Source organism: Leopardus geoffroyi, chromosome E1 (genome assembly GCF_018350155.1).
Source record: "Leopardus geoffroyi isolate Oge1 chromosome E1, O.geoffroyi_Oge1_pat1.0, whole genome shotgun sequence".
Lineage (NCBI taxonomy): Eukaryota > Metazoa > Chordata > Mammalia > Carnivora > Felidae > Leopardus > Leopardus geoffroyi.
Window position 1 is genome coordinate 54718041 of NC_059330.1, and position 22252 is coordinate 54740292.

Consider the following 22252-nt stretch of genomic DNA (forward strand, 5'->3'; position numbering starts at 1 on the left):
TTACCAGTGAAACCAGAGAGGAAGCTTGTGGCTACTCCCGCCAAGTGCTCTTACAGGGAGGTCAGTGTTCTGGAATGAACTCAGAGTCTGAGGCACAGTAGACTCAGGCCACTGAAAGGGAGGGGCTGTGCTTAAGACACCATTTAAGACCCGAATCCCTAAAGGGTCTGCGTCCTCAGGAAAATAGTAGATTAGGAATTACCTGCTTGTGAACAAAGGGAAATGATTCAAACAGTAATAGTAATAATAATTAATAATAACTATAACCTGCTTTTATTGCAGCTGCAAGGAGAAAACGGTATGAACAATCATGATAATATGAATAGCATCCTTTGAGAATTGTAAGCATGAGGCTGGGATTCAAATTTACCCTTCCCACATGTAGGGAAACCCAAAGCAGGAAAACCTAAATTAAAATGATACCCAGCAGAAGCAAACATAAATACTTCCCGGAGGGAAGCCATCCTCAATCCACATTTGGCCACATTAAATTTAGCCAAATGCAAGCTCCCACTATAATATTATTGAGCACAGAAGGAAACAAGCCACCATAAAAGTCAGTTGAACCAACTATAGGTTTAATTCTCTGGAGACTTCTGTTGTTGAGATGATCTGATGAAGAATATAAAGTCTGTTGGATGGGCTTAACAAAAGAAAACATTAAAGGGACTCCTGGGTGGTTCAGTCGGTTGAGCGTCCAACTTCAGTTCGGGTCATGATCTCACGGTCTGTGAGTTTGAGCCCCGCGTCAGGCTCTGTGCTGACAGCTCAGAGCCTGGAGCCTGCTTCAGATTTTCTGTCTCCCTCTCTCTCTGCCTCTCCCCTGCTTGTGTTCTGTCTTTCAAAACTGAATAAATGTCAAAAAAAATTTTAAAAAAACATACTGGGGGTGCCTGGGTGGCTCAGTCGGTTAGGCATCCGACTTTGGCTCAGGTCATGATCTCAGGGCTTGTGGGTTCGAGCCCCATGTGGAGCTCTGTGCCGACAGTTCAGAGCCTGGAGCCTGCTTCGGATTCTGTGTCCCTCTCGCTCAGTCCCTCACCCGCTCATGCTCTGTCTGTCTCTCTCTAAGAATAAGTAAAACATTAAAAAATTAATTAATTAATTAATTAATTAATTAAAAAAAAAAAGTAACGATCATGCTGAACAGCAGGTTTGTGACCAAAGGGGACATTGTGATCTGGACAGGTCCCCCAGAAGGCAGGCAGAGACCAGCAGATGACACACAAGTGAGGCTATGAGGTACAGAAGCCAGAACGGAAGATCTACTATGCGTCTGCTCCAGTGGTTCTCCACCGGGAGGATTTTGCCCTCAGAGAACATTTGACAATGTTGGGAGGCAATTTTTTTTTATTGCTTATTTCTTTTTGGGGGGGGGGGGGAGAGAGAGAGAGAGAGAGAGAGAGAGAGAGAGAATATGAGCAGGGAAGGGGCAGAGAGAAGAAGACAGAGAACCCCAAGCAGGCTCCTCATGGCAGCGCAGATCCTGATGGAGGGCTCGAACTCATGGACTTCGAGATCATGACCTGAGCTGAGATCAAGAGTTGGACACTTAACCAACTGAGCCACCCAGGTGCTTCCATTTGAGAACTTTTTTTAAAAAAGCTTCATTGGGGCGCCTGGGTGGCGCAGTCGGTTGGGTGTCCGACTTCAGCCAGGTCACGATCTCGCGGTCCGTGAGTTCGAGCCCCGCGTCGGGCTCTGGGCTGATGGCTCAGAGCCTGGAGCCTGTTTCCGATTCTGTGTCTCCCTCTCTCTCTGCCCCTCCCCCATTCACGCTCTGTCTCTCTCTGTCCCAAAAATAAATAAACGTTGAAAAAAAAAAATTAAAAAAAAAAAAAAAGCTTCATTGACGTGTAACTTATAGTAAAATGAAAATCCCTAACTGTAAGTACACAGTTGGACAAGTTTTAGTAAATGGATATAACTGTGAAACTACTACCACGCTAAGGTGGAAATCTTCCATCACTCTGGAAAGTTCCCTCGTGCCCTTTTGCAGTCAGTCCACACCCCACCTTCAGTCTCTGGCAACCACTGAGCTGCTTTAAAAAATTATAGATTTTTTTGTCTTTTTTTATGTGGGATTCACTTAAAATGTGAATTTTATTTTATTTATTTATTTTTTAATTAGTTAATTATTTAATTTACACCCAAGTTAGTTAGCATATAGTGCATCAATGATTTCAGGAGTAGATTCCTTAATGTCCCTTACGCATTTAGCCCATCCCTCCTCCCAAAACTCCTCCAGCAACCCTCTGTTTGGTCTCTATATTTAAGAGTCTCTTCTGTTTTGTTCCCCTCCCTGTTTTTATATTATTTTTGTTTCCCTTCCCTTATGTTCATCTGTCTTGTATCTTAAATTCTTCATATGAGTGAAGTCATATATTTGTCTTTCACTGACTAATTTAACTTAGCATAATACCCTCCAGTTCCATCCACATAGTTGTAAATGGCAAGATTTCATTCTTTTTGATTGCTGAGTAATACTCCATTGTATATATATATACCACATCTTCTTTATTCATTCATTCATTGATGGACATTTGAGCTCTTTCTGTTCTTTGGCTATTGTTGATAGTGCTGCTATAAACATGGGGGTGCATGTGTCCCTTTGAAACAACACACCTGTATCCCGTGGATAAATGCCTAATAGTGCAATTGCTGGGTTGTAGGGTAGTTCTATTTTTAGTTTTTTGAGGAACCTCCATACTGTTTTCCAGAGTGGCTATACCAGTTTGCATTCCCACCAGCAGTGCAAAAGAGATCCTCTTTCTCCACATCCTCGCCAACGTCTGTTGTTGCCTGAGTTGTTAATGTTAGCCATTCTGACAGGTGTGAGGTGGTATCTCACTGTGGTTTTGATTTGTATTTCCCTGATGATGAGTGATGTTGAGCATCGTTTCATGTGTCTGTTGGCCATCTGGATGTCTTCTTTGGAGAAGTGTCTATTCATGTCTTTTGCCCCTTTCTTCACTGGATTATTTGGTTTTTGGGTGTTGAGTTTGATAAGTTCTTTATAGATTTTGGAGACTAACCTTTTATCTGATATGTCATTTGCAAATATCGTCTCACATTCTGATGGTTGCCTTTTAGTTTTGCTGATTGTTTCCTTCGCTGTGCAGAAGATTTTTATTTTGATGAGGTTCCAATAGTTCAGTTTTGCTTTTGTTTCCCTTGACTCTAGAGACGTGTTGAATAAGAAGTTGCTGTGGCTGAGGTCAAAGAGGTTTTTGCCTGCTTTCTCCTCTAGGATTTTGATGGCTTCCTGTCTTACATTAGGTCTTTCATCCATTTTGAGTTAATTTTGTAGACGGTGTAAGAAAGTGGCCCAGGTTCATTTTTCTGCATGTTGCCATCCAGTTTTCCCAGCACCATTTGCTGAAGAGACTGTCTTCATTCCATTGGATATTCTTTCCTGTTTTGTCAAAGATCAGTTGACCATACATTTGTGGGTCAATTTCTGGGTTCTGTAATCTGTTCCATTGATCTGTCTGTTTTTGTGCCAGTACCATACTGTCTTGATGATTACAGCTTTGTAATACAGCTTGAAGTCCGGGATTGCGATGCCTCCTGCTTTGGTTTTCTTTTTCAAGATGGCTTTGGCTATGCGGGGTCTTTTCTGGTTCTGAATTTTATTTTATTTTTTTAAATGTTTATTTATTCATTTTGAGAGATAGAGATAGAGATTGCACAATGTCATGCAATCACCACATTGATTTTGTTCCAAAATACTTTCATCACGGCAAAAGAAACCCCATACAATGGTCACTCCCCATCCCCCTGTACCCCAGCCCTGGGGAACCACCAGTCTGCTTTCTGTCTCTATTATTGCTTCTTTTTTGCCCCTCCCAGAATTGTATCTGAAGGGAATCATGTAGACTTTGTCTTTTGCACCTGGCTTCTCTCACTTAGCATGACCCATCCCTGCTCTAGAGCATCTGGTAGGTTGTTTCTTTAAAAACATTTTTTTTTTAATTTTTTTTTTCAACGTTTATTTATTTTTGGGACAGAGAGAGACAGAGCATGAACGGGGGAGGGGCAGAGAGAGAGGGAGACACAGAATCGGAAACAGGCTCCAGGCTCTGAGCCATCAGCCCAGAGCCCGACGCGGGGCTCGAACTCATGGACCGCGAGATCGTGACCTGGCTGAAGTCGGACGCTTAACCGACTGCGCCACCCAGGCGCCCCTAAAAACATTTTTTTTTAACATTTATTTATTTTTGAGAAACAGAGAGAGAAAGAGCAGGGGAGGGGCAGAGAGAGAGGGGAGAGAGGATCCCAAGCAGGCTGTGGGATGTGAGTGCAGAGCCCGATGCAGGGCTTGAACTCAGGAACCGTGAGATCATGACCTGAGCCGAAATCAAGAGTTGCTTAACCAACTGAGCCACCCTGGTGCCCCAGTTGTGGTTTTTTTTTTTTCATTGCTGAGCAAGACTTGTTTATCCTCTCGTCAAGTGAGAGGTGTGTGGCCAGGTTTCTTTGGGATCTGTTTCCTCTGGAGTCCCCCACGGTGTCCCCTGCAGTGTTTCTTGCCTGCTTAGTGCACAATACCAGTGTGCAGAGTGTCTGAATGAGATGGAGAGAGTCCAGATGTGCCAGAAGGGAGATGGTACACAAGAGGACTGGTGACCGCATGTGGCTTCCGGGTCACCCTCCACCAGGCTCTGACTGGGACGACGTCGGGGCCAGGACCAAGGGATGGACCAGAGGTTGGCTGGGGGGCCCAGGCCCAGCTTCCCAGGAGGGGTGCCAGCAGTGGCTCAGGGAGCTTCCCTTATCTGCAGCATCTATCACATCACTCTGGGTTGATGGTGGGGCAAGTCTGGATTTGCCCCAGGGGCTAGGTTTCTTGTTCTGTTCTTTTTAATTTATTTTTTATTTTATTTCATTTTTAATTATTTTTAAATGTTTATTTATTTTTGAGTGAGAGAGAGAAACAGACAGACAGACAGAGTGTGAGCAGGGGAGGGGCAGAGAGAGAGGGAGACACAGAATCCAAAGCAGGCTCCAGGCTCCGAGCTGTGAGCACGGAGCCTGATGCGGGGCTTGAACCCATGAACTGTAAGATCATGACCTGAGCTAAAGTCAGACACTGAACCGACTGAGCCACCCAGGCGCCCCTCTTGTCCCCTTCTTGTTGCTACCTGCAGAGGCGGATTACATAAAATTCAAGTTCCCAGTTCTGGGTGTGAACTCAGGTGGTTCACTCTGGGCTGGCACCACTGTGCACTTCCACCTGAGGGATCTAGGAGCTTGTCTTTCACTTCGGCTCTGTTGCCACCCAGCTGTGTCTAGTGAGTCATCCAAACCGTTAATTCCTTCTTAAAAAGGAAGTGGCTCTTTCAGTAAAACCCGGGTTTAAACCACATAGTGAATTCCCAGGAGTTCAGCTTTATCTTGCGGACCAACTCAGCACAGAAGAATTTATTTAATTTTATGTTTTTCAGAAGAATTTTTTTAGTTTTATTTTTTATTTTTTAAAATTTACATCCAAGTTAGTTAGCATATGGTGCAACAATGATTTCAGGAGTAGATTCCTTAACGCCCCTTACCCATTTAGCCCCTCCCCCCTCCCACAACCTCTCCAGCAACCTTCAGTTTGTTCTCCATATTTATGAGTCTCTTCTGTTTTGTCCCCCCCCCGTTCTTATATTATTTTTGTTTCCCTTCCCTTATGTTCATCTGTTCTGTCTCTTAAAGTCCTCATAGGAGTGAAGTCATATGATTTTTGTCTTTCTCTGACTAATTTCACTTAGCATAATACCCTTCAGTTCATTCTTTTTGAATACTGCCGAGTAATACTCCATAGTGTGTGTGTGTGTGTGTGTGTGTGTGTGTGCGTGTATATATACCACATCTTCTTTATCTATTCATCCCTTGATGGACATTTGGGCCCTTTCCACACTTTCGTTATTGATAGTGCTGCCATAAACATGGGGGTGCATGTGTCCCTCTGAAATAGCACACTGTATCCCATGGATAAAGGCCTAGTAGTGCAATTGCTGGGTTGTAGGGTAGTTCTATTTTTAGTTTTTTGAAGAACATCCATACTGTTTTCCAGAGTGGCTGCACCAGCTTGCATTCCCAAGAAGAATTTTTTTTTTAATGTACTTTGTTTTACCTGTCAAACCAGATAAACTCTTTTCTGAGACCCTTTCCAGGTCCTTTCTGGTCCGCTTTCGTAATTTAGTCTTACTTTGTGTTCTCTGTGAGGAGCTAGTGTCCTGAGGGAGCTGTCCCATCGCCCAGAACTTCTGGGTCTCCTCTCTCATCTGCCTGGAAAGATGTCTCAAAGAGCCTGAGTGGTCTTGGTTTCTCACTGACTTCCCCAAGCACTTCCAAGAGTGGACTGAGAGCTCTGAGCTAACGCTTGGCCTGCAGGGTGTTCTTTAATCCCCGTGGTCATGATTGCTTTGTGAGACAGGATCTGTGCTCATCCCCATTTTATAGGTGAGGAAACTGATGGTTAGTGAAAGCAAAAGGTCCGAGATGGCAGGCAAGGAAACAACAGAGCTGGGGCATGAACTCAGGTCTGTCCAGTTTCAGATGCCATCATGTTAACCATCACCCTATGGTGTCTCCCTCCCAACTTCCTGTCTTCAGGTATCTGTTATTCATTGTGCCTGAACTAGAGTTGTCTTCCTTCCCTCTTATCCTGGTCAACATTTCTTGGTAACTTGTTAAAATCTGTTGGTAAGCTTCTGGTTCATTCTAAATGCAGCCTCCTCTAGCTTCTTATTTTCTTGTTGCAAGTGGCAGACACCGTGAGTGGGTATACCAGATGACTGGCTGATGACATGGATAGTGTTTCTGGTATCCTAGATGATGTGCTGAGGGTTCCAGTGACAGAAGCTTTGGGAATCACATGCGGTCTGTGTCACCCCTCAGAGCTCCTCAAAGGTGGAGGGAGACCCAGGAGCCTGGGGGCAAGTGAGGCTAGGTCCCACCCCAGAGGAGGGTCAGGGTCAGCCAGAGGAAGGAGGGGCGGCCTCCACAGTTGCTTTAGAATTTGGGACTTACTGGGGCTCCTGGGTGTTTGACTCTCAGTTTTGGTTCAGGTCATGATCTCACAGTTTCAAGGGTTCGAGCCCCACGTCAGGCTCTGTGCTGGCAGCACAGAGCCTGCTTGGGACCCTCTCTTTCTCCCTCTCTCTGCCCCTCCCCCACTCATGCTGTCTCTGTCTCTCTCAAAATAAGTAAATAAATAAATATTGAAAACAAAAGAGAATAAAACTGCTATAAAAATCCATGTGCATTCCCGCCAGCAATGAACGAGGGTTCTTATAGCTCCACACCATCACCAGCATTTAGTGTTGTGGATGTTTTGGATTTTGGCTATTCTAGTAGGTGGGTAGTAGTATCTCATTACTGTTTGAATCCCAAGCTGTGCTTTCTAAATCATCTCCAATGGTGGCTGCCAGAGGAGAAACCATGATTTTGCTTGTCACCTGAAACCTTTCTATTCAGTGATAAAAGGGGGGCAATTTTTTGCCTGATATGAGGTCAGGTTCTTGCATTTCAAGCCAAATGTACAGGAGGAGACATCCAGGAGGCTCCCCTCATTCATACAATAGTCAGTGTGCCCTGAAAACGGTGCCTGGAGTCAGTAGGTAATTTAGTTGCATTTGTTGAATGTATGAATGAATGAATGAATGAATGAGTGAATGAGTGGATGAATAAATGAGGGCGTGAGGATCAGACCTGGCCCCAGACCCATGTTTTCAGCAGGAACAGTAGCCTTGGCCCTCATTCCTCCAAAGTCATCTTTGCAGCTCCCCACTGCACGGTGGTCCCATCTCTCGGGGACTGAGGCTGACCTCTACCCTCAGGACACCTTCTGTCCTGGCCATGATGAGTTGGCCCCAGTCTTGGGGCTGCACAGATTCAAGGGTGATTCATGAACTCTGTTGGAGCTGGCAGAGCAGGACGTGGGCAGGGAGCTGTAGGTCTGATGTTCCTAAGCTAAGAAAAGATTTGAAGAAAGATGACCAGCAAATTAGGACCTGGGGTGGAGGAATTCAGGGTCCCCTTCCAGCAAGATGAGATGACATGAGACAGTGGTGCCCAGAGGAAGCCCAGCCCTCAGGCCTCTTCGCTGTTAGCCTCCATGGCATGGGTTTAGGAGGAGCTCAGGAGAGCTGTTGGGGCTGAATCTGCACCTCATTCTGGGTGGAGACTTGACTCCCAGACAGCCGGGCTGGGGCGCAGGGGGCACATAAGGAGACCAGCCATGAGGATCTGGAAGCCCAAGGCAGGTGGAACAAGCCAGACCGGTGAGCTGTAGGGAGAGATGCTTCAGAGGCCAGGCAGGGAAAGTGCTAGAAACTTCATCCTTTAGCCTCATTGGTTAAGAAAATATCATTCAGGGGGCACCTGGGTGGCTTGGTCAGTTAAGCATCTGACTTTGACTCAGGTCATGATCTCATGGTTCGTGAGTTCGAGCTCCACGTCAGGCTCTGTGCTGACAGCTCAGAGCTTGGAGCCTGTTTTGGATTCTCTGTCTCCCTCTCTCTCTGTCCCTCCCCTGCTTGTGCAATGTCTCTCTCTCTCTCTCTCTCTCTCTCTCAAAAATAAATAAGCATTGAAAAATACTGGGAAAAAAAGGAAGAAAAGAAAACTCCATTCAGGACATATCTGGCATCAAACAGAACAAACCCAATGCCCCAGGTGATGGCAGGGCCCTTCCCACTGTGGTGTCCTTTCTGGGTGGGGCTGCCACAGCTTCTGCTCTGACCAGCTTCACCCTGCTCTTGGTGAACTTCCTCTGTGGTTGCAAAGCTTCTCAGAAGTACAGACCCTCCAGAGAGAGAGAGAGAAAAAAAAAAAGAAGTAAGGATCCACGAGAAGGAGACTCATGGGGAAGGAGAAGTTGTGTTTCTTTCTTTTTTTTTCTAACATACTTTTAAAATATAGATACATATATTGTTTTTTTTTTAATTTTGTTAAAGTTTATTTATTTTTGAGAGGCAGAGAGAGAAATGAGACACAGAATCCGAAGCAGCCTCCAGGCGCTGAGCTGTTAGCACAGAGTCTCACACAGGGTTCAAACTCACGATTCCCAAGATCATGACCGGAGCCAAAGTCAGATGCCTAACCAGACTGAGACACCCAGGTGCCTCAAAATATATACATTGTTAAGTTTATTTTTTATTCTGAGAGAGAGAGAGGAGAGAGAGAGAGAGAGAGAGAGAGAGAGAGAGAGAGAGAATCCCAAGCAGCTCCACAATGCCAGCAGAGACTGATGCAGGGCTCGAACCCACAAACCATGAGATCATGACCTGAGCCAAAATCAAGAGTCAGGCTCTGAGCTGTCTGAGCCCCCCAGGTGCCCCAGCCGTGTTTCCTTCTTAGAAGAGCAATGTGTCCCTGTGCTCTCCACTTCTCTGTCTCCACTAACTCTGGGTTACAACATGTGCTAAAGTGAACACATGAGGAACTGTGCCAGTCTAGAGCTGTTTAAGGGCATGGGGGCTTTGGCACCCGGCTCCTAGTGGAAACACATTTGCTGGAAAATGCTCCCCGGCCCCAGTACCTAATTTATAATTTCTGACTTTCTCTGTACCCTGGACAGTGGGTGTAAGAGACAAGTTTTGCTTGACAGTTTTCATGGGAACCAAAGGGGTTCCCAGAGTGTGTGTGTGTGTGTGTGTGTGTGTGTGTGATGGGGGGGAGGTGTTCAGGACAGACGACAGATGCCTACTCCAATGCATTCTCTTGGATGAAGTCCTGAGAGTAGCAATCCAACCACAGAAACTTCACAAAGACATAGAGGTTGTTGAATATCAACAGTAAGACACTATGGGAACAGCTGGCATCAGGGCAGCAACTGTCAGTAGCCTTGTACCCTTTTGGGCCAGCTGGCCATGCCCCCCAAGAGCTGGTTGTCACCTGAATCTGGTTGCACCTTGAGGAGGCTGGATCCAGGGAAGTTTTCACAAAGGTGGACCTTTGGAGCTGGTGGACTGTGGACCTTGGTCCCCAAAAGAGTGACTCAATGGGTCTTAGTCTGACTCAAAGTCTGTCTTCTCTGGGCACAGTGGAATTTCAGGCCCGCCACTGACCAGAGCTCCAAACCAAGCATCAAGTGGGAGAAGGTTTTTCATTGGCTGAAGGGCAAAGGGAAGGCACTATAGCTTCCCAGTGGGTGGGGGTTTTTCCCAGCTTCCAGGCTGGGCACAGGAATTCGCTTCTCCTTTACCCACTGGTGAGGCATCTTCCCATGGCCTCCTGAGGCTGAGAACCAGGGCCTACTTATTAGGACAAAGGGCAGGGTGGACAAGTCCCCTAGATGTTCAGAGGGAAATATTCCTCATAGAACCAAGAGCTGGGGCGTGGGGAAAATGGTGAGATGTTGCTCAGAGGGCACAAACTTTTAGTTTTAAGATAAATTCTGGGCTCTAATGTATAGTATGAAGGCTATAGTTAATAATACTGTGCTGTATATTTGAAATTTGCTGATGGTGGATATATTTTTTTGTTTATTTATTTATTTTGAGAAAGAGAGTGCATGGGTAAAGCAGAGAGAGAGAGAGAGAGAGAGTGAGAGAGAGAGAGAATCCCAACCAGGCTCCACCCTGTCAGCACAGAGCCTGACGTGAGGTTCAGACTCACAAACTAGGAGATCATGACCTGAACTGAAGCCAAGAGTCAGATGCTTAACCAACTGAGCTACCCAGGTGCCCCTTTACCATTTTATTTTTAAGTAATCTCTACAACCAGCATGGGGCTTGATCTCACAACCCTGAGATCAAGAGTTGCACACTCCACTGACTGAGCCAGCCAGGCACCCTATCTTAGACATTTTTAATCATTAAGATTATTTAAACAAATTAATTATTAAGATTATTTACACATCATCATTTAGGAGAGGCAACATCACTTCCCTCAGACAGTTTTCCTGAATGCCCTCCCCAACCTTGAGGTAGTTTCTGAGGCCCAGCAGCCCTGAGGAACAGAGGCAGCACCCAGGAAGCCCCAGGCCTGGAGGGGTGAGGGGCAGGGAGCCCTGGGGAGCCAGGACAGAGGAGGAAGATGGGGGGTGGAGGTGGAGGAAGGCCGGCACAGGAGCTAGGCCCAGAGAGACTCCTGGTCCTTCTTCTGCTCGGCTGTCAGAGCGGTGTCCTCCCAGGGCAGAGGGGCGATGCCCCAGAACCAGGAGCCCACCATCTGTGTGTGTGTGTGTGTGTGTGTGTGTGTGTGTGCGCGCGCACACGGGCATCTGTCAGGGTTCTCATGGGCACAAGTCATCCGAACCCAACCTGACTTAAGAAACAACCCTATAAACCAGAAGTCTGGACATAAAGTGTGCTGAGCTGGTGTCAGGGAGGACAGGGCTTGGGCTCCAGGCCAGCAGCTCTGACCATGAGCCCCGTGGGGCAGGGACATTTGCTGCCTGCAGGAATGGAATAGGTGCTGGCTCTTTGGCACCCCCTGACTCCCCAGGAGGGCCCTGAGCTCTGTCCCTGAGCTGTGCCGAGCAAGGAGGGTGCCCGGGCTTCACCTTAGCACCCCCAGCCTCAGTCACTGCGTCCTAAGGACTCAGAGGCATTTCTTCCACAGCCCACGTCTCCTCTGGAAATGGGGTCCAGGGGTCAGAAGATTCTGTTCATCCGTCTTTCTGAGCGGCTGTGTCTTTGGTGAGAAGATCAAGGACAAGTTCATGTAGACAGACTGTCGTTACTGAGGCCCTTCAACCAAAGGACAACACCAACCAGTATGAGCAAGATGGGCACCTTCACGAACACCAGAAGGATGTAGCTGTTCCTGCAAGAGGGGACAGAGCCGTCAGGCCCCAGGCACGCCAGGCGCTGTCACGCTTGCTTCCCTGACACAGTGGGCACTAACCAGCCTAGCCAAGCCTGTGACCCTACTCTGGCCAAGCCCCGCAGCCCTACTCTGAAGGCCGCCATGAACCTTAATGGCCCAACCACAAGGGCATCTCAGAAGTAACTCCAACTTTTTGGTTTTTCTTTGTTCTGGGTCCACCTTCCTTTCTTTTTTCTTTATTAAAATTTTTTTTAACGTTTATTTTTTGAGAGAGAGACACACAGAGCTAGAGCAGGGAGGGGCAGAGAGAAGAGGGAAACAGAATGTGAAGCAGGCTCCAAGCTCTGAGCTGTCAGCACACAAACCGTGAGATCATGATCTGAGCCAAAGTCCGATGCTTAATTGACTGAGCCACCCAGGCGCCCCAGGGGCTCGTGTTCCTTTCTAATCACCCCTTTTGTGGCTCCCCTTTCCCAGAGTGCCTCTTGGCACAGTAGGGTCCCTCACAACAGGCTGTGTGCCTGCTTCTGTGACTTCGCTATGTAGTGGCACGCACTAGGTCATCAGGCTTTTTTTCTTGACAACTAAATGGGCAGATGATGTTTATAGAGAAAAAGATTCTACAGAGTGGCTTCCCAGGGAGGGCTGGCATGGGGAGACAGGGGTGAGGAGTGAGATGGGCAGGAGCAATGGAGGGGGGCACTTTGGGCCTTGACCTTGGGCACTGTGGCGGTTCTGGCATCATGTGAGGGCACAGAAGCAGAGTAGGAGAGGCCCCAAGTAGGGGTGGGTAAGGACGGCAGCCACTCACCTGCTGTAGGAGACAGACGATACCCCTGCACGGCCACTGGTGGTTCTCCTGGATAGCATGCTCGCCAAGGTGGTCAGAAGTGTTCCCTCTAGACACGGGCAGAGTCAGTCACAAGTTATGGGCACAGACAGGGCACTCGTGCGCGGCTAGTGCCCTGCTAGCCCTCCCCGGGAGCTGCCCTGCCCCTGCACTGGGCATTGCGTCTCTGGATACAGTCCCCATGCTTCTCCCTTGCTGCTGAGTCTTCAGAATTGCAGCATAGTTGCTTTCCATCACTTTAAAGTGTGACAAGAAGAAATAAAAATGAAATAAAAAGAAGCATTGTACTTGCTTGGGGGGAGAGAGATAAATCTTTCCACCTTCTCTCCGCTTATCCCTCTTAGGTGGGACTCTTGGCTGGGGGCAAGTCCCTGGTCTTTTCTCTCAAGTGGCGCCTGAGCTGGGCTTGAGGACAGGTGGTTCCGGAAGTGAGGTGCCCCAGTTATTTGGGTGGTAAGGAGGAGGAGGACTTTGGAGGACTGGTGAACCAGAGGGCACATTCTGGTTCAATCGTGAGCAATGGTTGTGATAAGTTAAACATCTTCATGAGGCACTATGAAGACGATTTATGGTGGCCTACTTGGTCATGGATTCCTGAGTAACCATGACCTGTTTTTTCAGTTGAGTCCCAGGCCTGAGGAGACCCCAGGACTGCCAGAGGGGTCCCGTGACATTAGCTTAATGGTTAAAGCCTTCCTTTTGCCTTAAAGCATCCACTGTTACACCAGCCCCTTTCTGGGTCCCTCTAACTCCCTTCTCCCTCTTATGCAGCCAGGAAAAAATAGAGAAGAGAGTGACTGGGGTCCCACAGCCACTATGGATTGACCAAGCTCCTGGGGTTCAGTGCTGGGGCCCTCTGGGCTTCCCCAGGTGTCTCCCCTTCTCCTCTCTGTGTAATGGCAGGTCTGGAGTGTGACTGTCAGAGAGTGACCACTTCCTAGAGTAATGTCTGTGGGCGTCCAAGGTCAAGCCGGAGCTCTGATGGGAGAATGTGGGGCTGCCAGGGCTTTCCGGTCCACAGGAAAGCAGGCCTGGGCTGTGGGCATCGAAGGCGGGGTCCACGTCCCCACCCCCACCCCAATGCTGGCCATCCTGCCCTGCATCAGCTGGATGCCTCAGGGAACCTCAGATGGTGATGGAGACGCTGTTCTCAGGCACTCAACTATTTTCCTTCTGCCCTCGGGCAGGAGGAACCTCAATCTTTCTGTCCTGAGCACGAGGGCCTCACTGTGTACATGAGAAAGTTCTCACCTGGCTCAATGGTCACTCTGATAGGTGCCCCGAGGTCAGGTCCACTCTTGCTGATCCCACACCAGTAAGTGTCTGTGTCATCTTGCCTGACTTTCTCCATGGTCACTGTGAGGAAGTGGTGACTCTGGTTGTCCCCAATGGACACACGGTCTCTCTTCACTTCTAGCTGTGATCCTGTGGTTTGAACGAGGATCCTGCACAACTCCCAGTATGCTCCACGACACCACCACTTCCTATAGGTCTCCCATCTTGGTTTATAGTCACACCGCACAGTCACAGATCCGCCCTCTAAGCCCCTCACGGACTTTGGGCCTTGGATGGAGAGGCAACCTAGAAGACAGAATCCCAAGATACATCTTCTGCTACCTGAGCCCCATGGGCTCAAGTGGCCCCAGGCTGGTGTCCAAGGACTGATCCAGGGTCCTCGCCTTCTGGGCCACGCCCTGGCTCACCCTGAACATCCACCTCCTCCATCCAGCTTCCCTGTCAGCTCTCTTGGTGACAATGTCCCGGCCTCTTGGGTCCCTCATCTCATGGGCCCTGTTCACAGCAACAAAACTCCCGAACCTCTGACACTGTCTTTCCTGGTCTTCTCAACTCAGCCCTCATTTAACCTCTTCCTTCTCTGACTGCTCATCTCAGAGGCCTCTGCTGATTTCTCTTCTTTCCTCTTTAAATCTTGGTGCAGACAGTGGTGTGTTGGTAAATAAATACTTAACAACTAGGTCTCTGGGGGAGAAAATCTCTGTCTGTAGCATTTTTCCAATTTCTGTAGTGTAACTATTCCCACCCTGGCTGGTTTCAGACAATCGAGGCAATGTCACTGGCCACACAGCTCGAAAGAGAGGCCCCAAGTCAGTTGTTTTGAGTCAGTGTGATCCAGTCTGAGAACACCTCGGCAGTAGCCCAGGGTCCCCTCTCCAGGTCTCATGTTGTCCCACTTTATTACATCCCCGTGGAGGGATTCTCCATTTCTATGATTTTAGTTACTGTCAATATGCTGATGGTCCCCCAAATCCTATGTTTGTGGCCCGAATTCTCCCCTTAGCTCCAGTCTACCATTTCCAGACACACACTATACATCTCTACCCCAAAATCAATAGTCACAGAACTAAATCCACCTGGAGCTTGGTCTTCTTCAGTATTTCTTTTTTCTAGTGGAGGGCTCACATAGCATGCTAGCAAAGGTCAACTGGGAGTGGGACGGGTTAAGGACAAGCACAAGTACAAAGGGTATTCTTCTGCTCTGGGGACTGAGTCAGCTAAGCTGACCATATGTGGCTGGACAGACACTCTTTGTCCTTGGCAATGATCACTTGTGCCTTGGTCACATGGACGTGAACAATCACAGAGAAGCAGAGGAACACAATGGAAGCCTCTCCTGACTGTCTTAGATGGAGACCCTCAGGGCCAGGCCAGGGAGGTGGGGGCGTCTGCATGGGGCAGAGGGAGTCAGGTCTGTGGTACCAGGAAGGTGAACCTCTTCACACCTCGAACCTTCTCCCTGATGCTATTTTAGGTCACTTGAGGTTTGCATTTGTGGTTGGCAGAATTATGCCCCACCAAAGACATTGATGTCCTAATCCTAAGAATGTATGAATATGTCACCTTACAGGGCCAAAGGGAATTTGCAGATGTGATTAAGTTATCAGCCTTGAGGTAGGGAGATCATCCTGCATTATTCAGTTGGGTCTGAGGTCGTCACCAAGGTCCTTATAAGATGAAAACGAGGGTGTCAGAGTCAGGGGGAGATCGGAAGATGCTACATTGCCGGCTTTGAGGGAAGACAAAAGGATCACAAGCCAAAGAATGTAGGCAGCCTCTCAAAGCTGAACAAGGTGAGAAAGAGGATTCTTCTCCAGGACCTCTGGAGGGAATCCAGCTTTGCCTACAACTTGATTTCAGCCAGTCAGACTCTTTTGGACTTCTGACTTTCAGAACTGCAAGATAGTAAATGTTGTCATTTCAAGCCACTAAGTTTGTGGTAATTTGTTACAGCAGCCTTTGGAAATAAAAGTAGTATTCCATCAGTAGAATGAGCTCTATCTATGCTTTTCAAACCAACTGTGTTTCAGGGAGCCTTGGTGGCTCAGTTGGTTAAGTGTCCGACTTTGGTTTGGGTCATGATCTCATGGTTCGTGAGTTCCAGCCCCACACTGGGTTCTGTGCTGACAGCTCAGAGCCAGGAACCTGCTTCAGATTCTGTGTCTCCCTCTCTCTCTGCCCCCCCACCCCCACCCCACTCATACTCTGCTTCTCTCTCTCTTTCAAAAATAAACATTAAAAAATTTAAAAAAAACCCAATTGTGCCACTAACGCACTTGAAGGAGATCTTGGCATCTTCATTAGTCCTGTCCTTCCCTTTTCCCTCTACAACTGGTTGATAAACAAGTTAGTCAACTCTGCCTCAAAAATGTTTCTCAAAATGATTCTCTTCTTTCCTCCCCTCCGTTCGTGATGACAGCATGACACGGCAGAAAGAGAGTGAATGTGGACACAGAAAGACACGTCTACCGCAAGCTACTTGGGAAATCTTGGGTAAGCTACTTAACTTCCCTGGGTATTGCTTCTTGGTTTGCAAAATGGCTGTGGTACTTTCCATTCTGCAGGTTGTTGTAACACTCGGGTACATGTCAAACCGCAGACCATCTTTCGGAGGTTGCCTCACCAGTGAGAGACTGTCACCAGGTCAGGAGCTCATCTGGTGCCTAGATCATGGCTGTGGCATCCAGCAAGATTTCTCCACTGCACCCCCTTCTCCAGTGCCTTCTGCATATCACTGCTGGAGTCATGTGCTAAAACTGTCCCCATCCTGTCCTCAGCAGCACTTGTCATGAGCAGATCTCATGATCTCTTCTGCAACCACTTGCCACTGTCTCAGGATGATTTAAAACTCTCTAGTTGGGCATTCAATTGTTTTCTTTCTTCCATTTAGATCCAAGTTCTCTGTCCACCACTGTTTCCTACCCCTCCCTGCCTCCACTGGACTTTATAGCCTGATGCCCCCAATTTTCTCTTCTCTGACCCTTCTCAGGGGCCATGTCACTGCTCACATCCTTCCTTCCATCTGGAAACCCTTCTCCAAGCCCAGCCTGCCTACTGGTCACCTTGTTCCCTTTCCCAACCAGAACTGCTTCGTCCCGTTGCTCCCATGCCTTTATAGGAACCTGGGTGCTGCACTGGTATTTTGTTACCATTACCAGCCTCTCTCACTGTCTCCCTCACTAGGACACTGAGGAGCAGAGATTTTGAGAAAGAGGGACACAGACAGACTCAGTGTACATCTACATCTATATCTATGTAGATGGGAGAGACAGAGACAGAGACAGAGTGTGAGCAGGGGAGGGGCAGAGAGAGAGAAGGAGACACAGAATCCGAAGCAGGCTCCAGACTCTGAGCTGTCAGCACAGAGCGTAATGTGGGGCTCGAACCCACGAATGGTGAGATCATGACCTGAGCTGAAGTTGGATGCTCAACTGACTGAGCCACCCAAGTGTCCCAAGTTTATGATTGTTTTTACAAAGAACCTGGACATCAAGATCTTTGGACAGAATCATTCGATTCTGGCATGCGTAGGAAAAAAAAACAGGATAGTAGTTGTTGTAAACTTTTATCAGTGGTCAGTGCTGAAATTGGGGTGGAGGGCAGAATTTCACTTCCCTTTTTTTTAAGTTTATTTATTTTTGAGAGAGAGAGAGAGACAGAATATGAGCAGGGGAGGGACACAGAGAGAGGGAGACACAGAACCCGAAGCAGGCTCCAGGCTCTGGGTTCTGTCAGCACAGAGCCTGATGCGGGGCTTGAACCCACGAACCATGAGATCATGACCTGAGCTGAAGTCGGACACTTAACCAACTGAGCCACCCAGGTGCCCCCAGAATGTCACTTTCTAAATCATACATTTCTATTACGTGAGAATGTTTACAACATCACTAAACAAAACAACTAAGAAAAAATGGTAGTAAGCAGAAGAACTCAATTAGGAAAAAGGTTGCTAAAGGACACCAATGATGTAAATTAAAATCAAATGCAAGAGTCAGCAGAAAGGGCACCTGGGTGGCTCAGTTGGTTAAGTGTCTGGTCATGATCTCATGGTTAGTGGGTTTGAGCCCCGCGTCGGGCTCTGTGCTGACAGCTCAGAGCCTGGAGCCTGCTTCAGATTCTGTGTCTCCCTCTCTCTCTGCTCCTCCCTCGCTCATGCCCTCTCTCTCTCTCTCTCTCTCAAAAATAAATACATATTTAAAAAAAGAGTCAGCAGAAGCGGTCAGACATCGACAATATAGCTACAATCCAAAGCCAAGACTCAGTGTAGATGGTATTTGCCAACAATCAAAGAAGAGAGATGGAAGAGTGGAAGAGAGATGCCACTCCTTCAAAACTGAAGTGTCATTGACCATAGCTTTGTTAATTTAATCTGGCAGTAAAGCATTCATAACGTGATTGGGCTTGTTTTAAAAAGAAATATGTGCAGCACGCCTGGGTGGCTCAGTCGGTTAAGCATCTGACTTGCGCTCAGGTCATGATTTCACCATTTGTTGGTTCGAGCCCTGTGTCGGGCTCTGTGCTGATGACTCAGAGCCTGGAGTCTGCTTTGGATTCTGTGTCTCCCTCTCTCTGTCCCTCCCCCGCTTGTGCTCTGTCTCTGTCTCTCAAAAGTAAATAAACATTAAAAAAATTTTAAAAACAAAATAAAATAAAAAGAAATATGTGGGAGGCTTTTATAAGCACAGCCCGCGATGGGCAGAACCACTCATCAAGTCTTTGTGTTTTGTCGAGAGTTGGTGTGAAGGAAGGACAGCAGTCAGCTCAGAGGAGGACTCGGGAGTGGGACCGATGGGTTTTCAAACCCTAAGCTGTTTGAATCTCCATTTTTCCTATCCCTGACTCTGAGATGGAAATTCTCTCCCTTCATGTCAATCCCTCAGGGAAGTTTGCCCCATATGCACAATCCTTGGTGAATAGTCTTGTGTCAAAATCGAGAAAACAGTTGCTATCTGGGTTGATAGCAAGTGACAAATGACACAAAATAGGCCAAAGGCAGCCAAGGGCAGGGCTCAGAGCAGAGGGGCTCATGTGGGTGTGGGATGTGCAGAAGGGGTTGAGCCCACCTTGCCTTGCAATGATGGGGCAGGTGTCCCTGCTGGGGTCCCCTTGCAACTGCACCAGCTCGGGCTCCAAAGAGTAATTTCTGGGCTACAGGTCTGTGGTTCTCTGCTTCTACGTGCAGATGCTTACTGAGCACCCATGTGTGCCAGCACCCTGCCTTCTCCTCTAGGTTGCTGCAGGACCACAAAACTGAGCAGACAAGAACGTCCTACCGGAAGCTGGATCATTCTGACCTCAGCCCATCCACATTCATTCTTTGTTTCACAGAAGTAACCCCAGAGTGTCTAATGGCCATTTGCTAGTGGGGTGGCTTTTCTTGCATCATTGACTACTTCACCCCCTTCCCTCGTTAACTCGCAGAGTTGGAGGAGGATGAGGGACACCCTGTCTTGTCTCTGCGGCACCTGCCCTGCCCAAGTCAGAGCAGCCACTGTGTCTCTCAGCCTTCGTCTGGGGGAGAAGACAGTGTGTGTGGCTTATTGTATGTGAGCCTGTGTGTGCACGTGAGTGTGTGTCTAACTCTGTATGAGTGTATGAGAGCACAGATGTGAATGGGGGTGTGTGCATCTGACTCCACTATGTGTGTGTGTTGTGTGTGGGAGCCCAGGCAGCTCACCCTTACCCTTGGCCTCCTGCTGAGCTGGATGTTGGGATTAAGAGAGGAGCAGATGGGGGTCTCTGAACTCAAATGCACAGGTAGAGTCCTGGGGGAGATGCAGGCATTCTGAATTGCTGTTCTTTGGGAATTCTGGGACATTTGGAGTCCCACCTAAGGAGCGTAAAAGTTACAGAGAAGCTGCTGCCCTCCCCACCCATCTGCAGGCATTATCATGGGCTTCCTCATCACTGATAAAATCCACAATGGTGGCAATAATTCGAGAATGACCACAGCCCTCATCTATTTATATCTGATCCGAATAACAGGCTTCCACAACGTTACAGCTAGGAAGGGCTTCAGGGACTTTCATTCACACCAGAAATCCAGGTCTTAGAGCAACGAGGGACTTGCTCGTGTCACATGCCCTTGTCAGGACTGGAACTCCAGTCTCCCCACTCCCTAGCTATGCCCTTTTTGGGGGATCCCTGTGGACCAGTCTGTTTTGCCAGATGGTCAGTCTCCTGGCCCAGAGAGAAGACTGTGTGACCCACACACGCAGCATCTGTTCTGCAAACCTCTGAACTGTCCCTAATGTCTTTTCGGTGTGCAGTGGCTTTCCAAGGAGGAAAAGATACACAACCCATCTCCCATCTCCCACCTGGGAGCAATTTTCTCTTTGAAAGGCTTGATTCCTAGGCCTGGCCTCCAAGGGCCTTCGTAATCTTGTCTTGTGTGTTTCCAACCTCACGACCAACCAGTCACCCCATGGCCCCCTGCCCACTGTGGGCCCTCAGCCCACGAATGCCCCATCCTTTCTCAAGCCTCCATGTCTTGGCCAAGCACTCCCCTCTCCCTGGAATGCTCTTCTCCCTTCTCTGCTTGAAGGGCTGATCCCTTTCTTCAAGGTTCATCAAACGGATGCTGTCTGTATGGTTTTCTGTATCTCCTTCAGCCAGACTCACTTGGACCTCTGAGCACACACCATCAATGCTTCAATGTCTTGCCATTTGTTGCTGCTTATCTGCATGTCTTACCCACTGAGCTATCTGGGGTCCTCTTTTTAATTTTTTTTAACGTTTATTTATTTTTGAGAGGGAGAGAGACAGAGTGTGAGCAGGGGAGGGGCAGAAAGAGAGGGAGACACAGAATCAGAAGCAGCTCCAGGCTCTGAGCTGTCAGCACAGAGCCCGATGCGGGGCTCGAACCCACGAACCATGAGATCATGACCTGAGCCAAAGTCGGACACTTAACCAACTGAGCCACCCAGGCATCCCATGGGGTCCTCTTTTTAATCGCCAGCCCTGTTTCCCTTTTCCCTTCACTTCCTCAGGGCCTGGTGTATGCCTGGCACAGAGTAAGACCCCAGTATGCTTTTGCTGAATAAATGAAAAAGAGCCACTTCTCATTTTCCAGATATGACACTTCCCCTTCAGCCTGGGGTCGCTATCCATCCACTGCCCTGCCCTAATAGTACGAAGTCCCCAGGGCCCCAGCCGCGCTCACCTGGGAGGCTGAGAAGAAGAACTAGCAGCAGCGGCATGGTCCTGCCTCTCGGGCTCCTTGTCCCTCTGGATCCACAACCGGAGCTCGCACTCGGATCCCAGCTGGACTCTCAGAGCTCTGCCGGAGCCCCAGCTTGCACTTTGTTTGACTGGACCGCCTTTGAGTTTCTTACCTATTCACTTCCTTTTATAGAGTATTTCCTGCTTTTAAGTATTCAGCAAACTGGGTGCAATTTCTTAGAAGGGCCAGATCACAGGGCACGGAAGTCCCCACTACGTAGGAAAGAGGAGACAGGGCTGTGCAGAGCGAGGAGGGGCAGGATGATGTGTTTCTGCAGAAGGGTCTCAGCAGGATGCATCGGACCTATTGGGCTTAGGGCCCAAGGGGTACAATAGCCTGCATGTAGCTCCAGAAACATTTCTCTACCACAGCAGTGGGTCCCAGCAGCGGGGAGCAGAGCCTCCTTCCCACTCAGGTGTCAGGTGAGCAACCTTGGTGCACTTAGAGATGCATTTGCTCAGGCGTAACAACCAAGGGCATAAAAGTGCAGGCTGTAGGATCAGACAGACCTGGGCTTTAACCCCAAGCACTGCTTACAAGCTGTGTGGCCATGGGCAAACTACTGAACCTTTCTGAGCCTCAGTTTTTGTATCTGTAAACTGGGCTCGTAAGAGTTGTTATAGGAATTAAGTGAGAAAAGGCATGCAGAGTTTTGAGGACACAATCCTGGGATGGGGCTAGCACTCTACATTATTATTAGTGCCCCGGGTGAAGCTTTAGATGCTAGATAGGCAGTCAGACATAATAAGCCTAGGGCAGGAGGCTGAGAGAAGGCTGGTGAACTGGGTTCTCTAATTAGTAATAAAGCAAATTCTAGCCTTAACCTGACCTAATTTAATTGGGATCCTGATTTATAACCCAGTAGCTAAAACTCTTAAAGAACAGCTTTGGTTTTTTTTTTTTAATTTTTTTAAACGTTTGTTGTATTTTTTGCGAGACAGAGCACAAGAAAGGGAGGGGCAGAGAGAGAGGAAGACACAGAATCCAAAGCAGGCTCCAGGTTCTGAGCTGTCAGCACAGAGCCCAACATGGGGCTTGAACCCACAAACGCGAGATCGTCATCTGAGCTGAAGTCAGACACTCAACAAACTGAGCCACTGAGACACCCCCCTCCCTTT

General features: G+C 48.2%; 1 protein-coding gene across 3 annotated transcripts; it reads right to left on the reverse strand.

Moving 5' to 3' along the window:
• Nucleotides 1–7210: 7210 nt before the first annotated feature.
• On the reverse strand, nucleotides 7211–21325 carry LOC123604575 (CMRF35-like molecule 7). Of its 3 annotated transcripts, none has more exons than XM_045490906.1 (4): nucleotides 21075–21319; nucleotides 13868–14197; nucleotides 12578–12665; nucleotides 7211–7962 (listed from the first exon to the last, which is right to left on the reverse strand). In XM_045490906.1, the coding sequence occupies exons 1-4, from the start codon at nucleotides 21109–21111 to the stop codon at nucleotides 7896–7898; spliced, it is 522 nt and encodes a 173-aa protein (XP_045346862.1). In that variant the 5' UTR covers nucleotides 21112–21319; the 3' UTR covers nucleotides 7211–7895. The 3 variants fall into 3 exon arrangements, with proteins under 3 accessions (XP_045346862.1, XP_045346860.1, XP_045346861.1); XM_045490904.1 differs by lacking the exon at nucleotides 7211–7962 and adding an exon at nucleotides 10786–11763 and having other exon boundaries at nucleotides 21075–21297; XM_045490905.1 differs by lacking the exon at nucleotides 7211–7962 and having other exon boundaries at nucleotides 12621–12852; nucleotides 21075–21325.
• Between the last annotated feature and the right edge of the window lie 927 nt (nucleotides 21326–22252).

Excerpts from the sequence above, each read along its gene's own strand:
- LOC123604575 (XM_045490904.1), bottom strand. The coding sequence starts at position 21,111 with ATGCCGCTGCTGCTAGTTCTTCTTCTCAGCCTCCCAG. Across the intron at positions 14,198-21,074 it reads TCTTCTTCTCAGCCTCCCAG|GTTGCCTCTCCATCCAAGGC; the intron begins GTGAGCGCGGCT and ends TCTGTCTTCTAG. Across the intron at positions 11,764-12,577 it reads TCGTCTGTCTCCTACAGCAG|GAACAGCTACATCCTTCTGG; the intron begins GTGAGTGGCTGC and ends CCCCTCTTGCAG.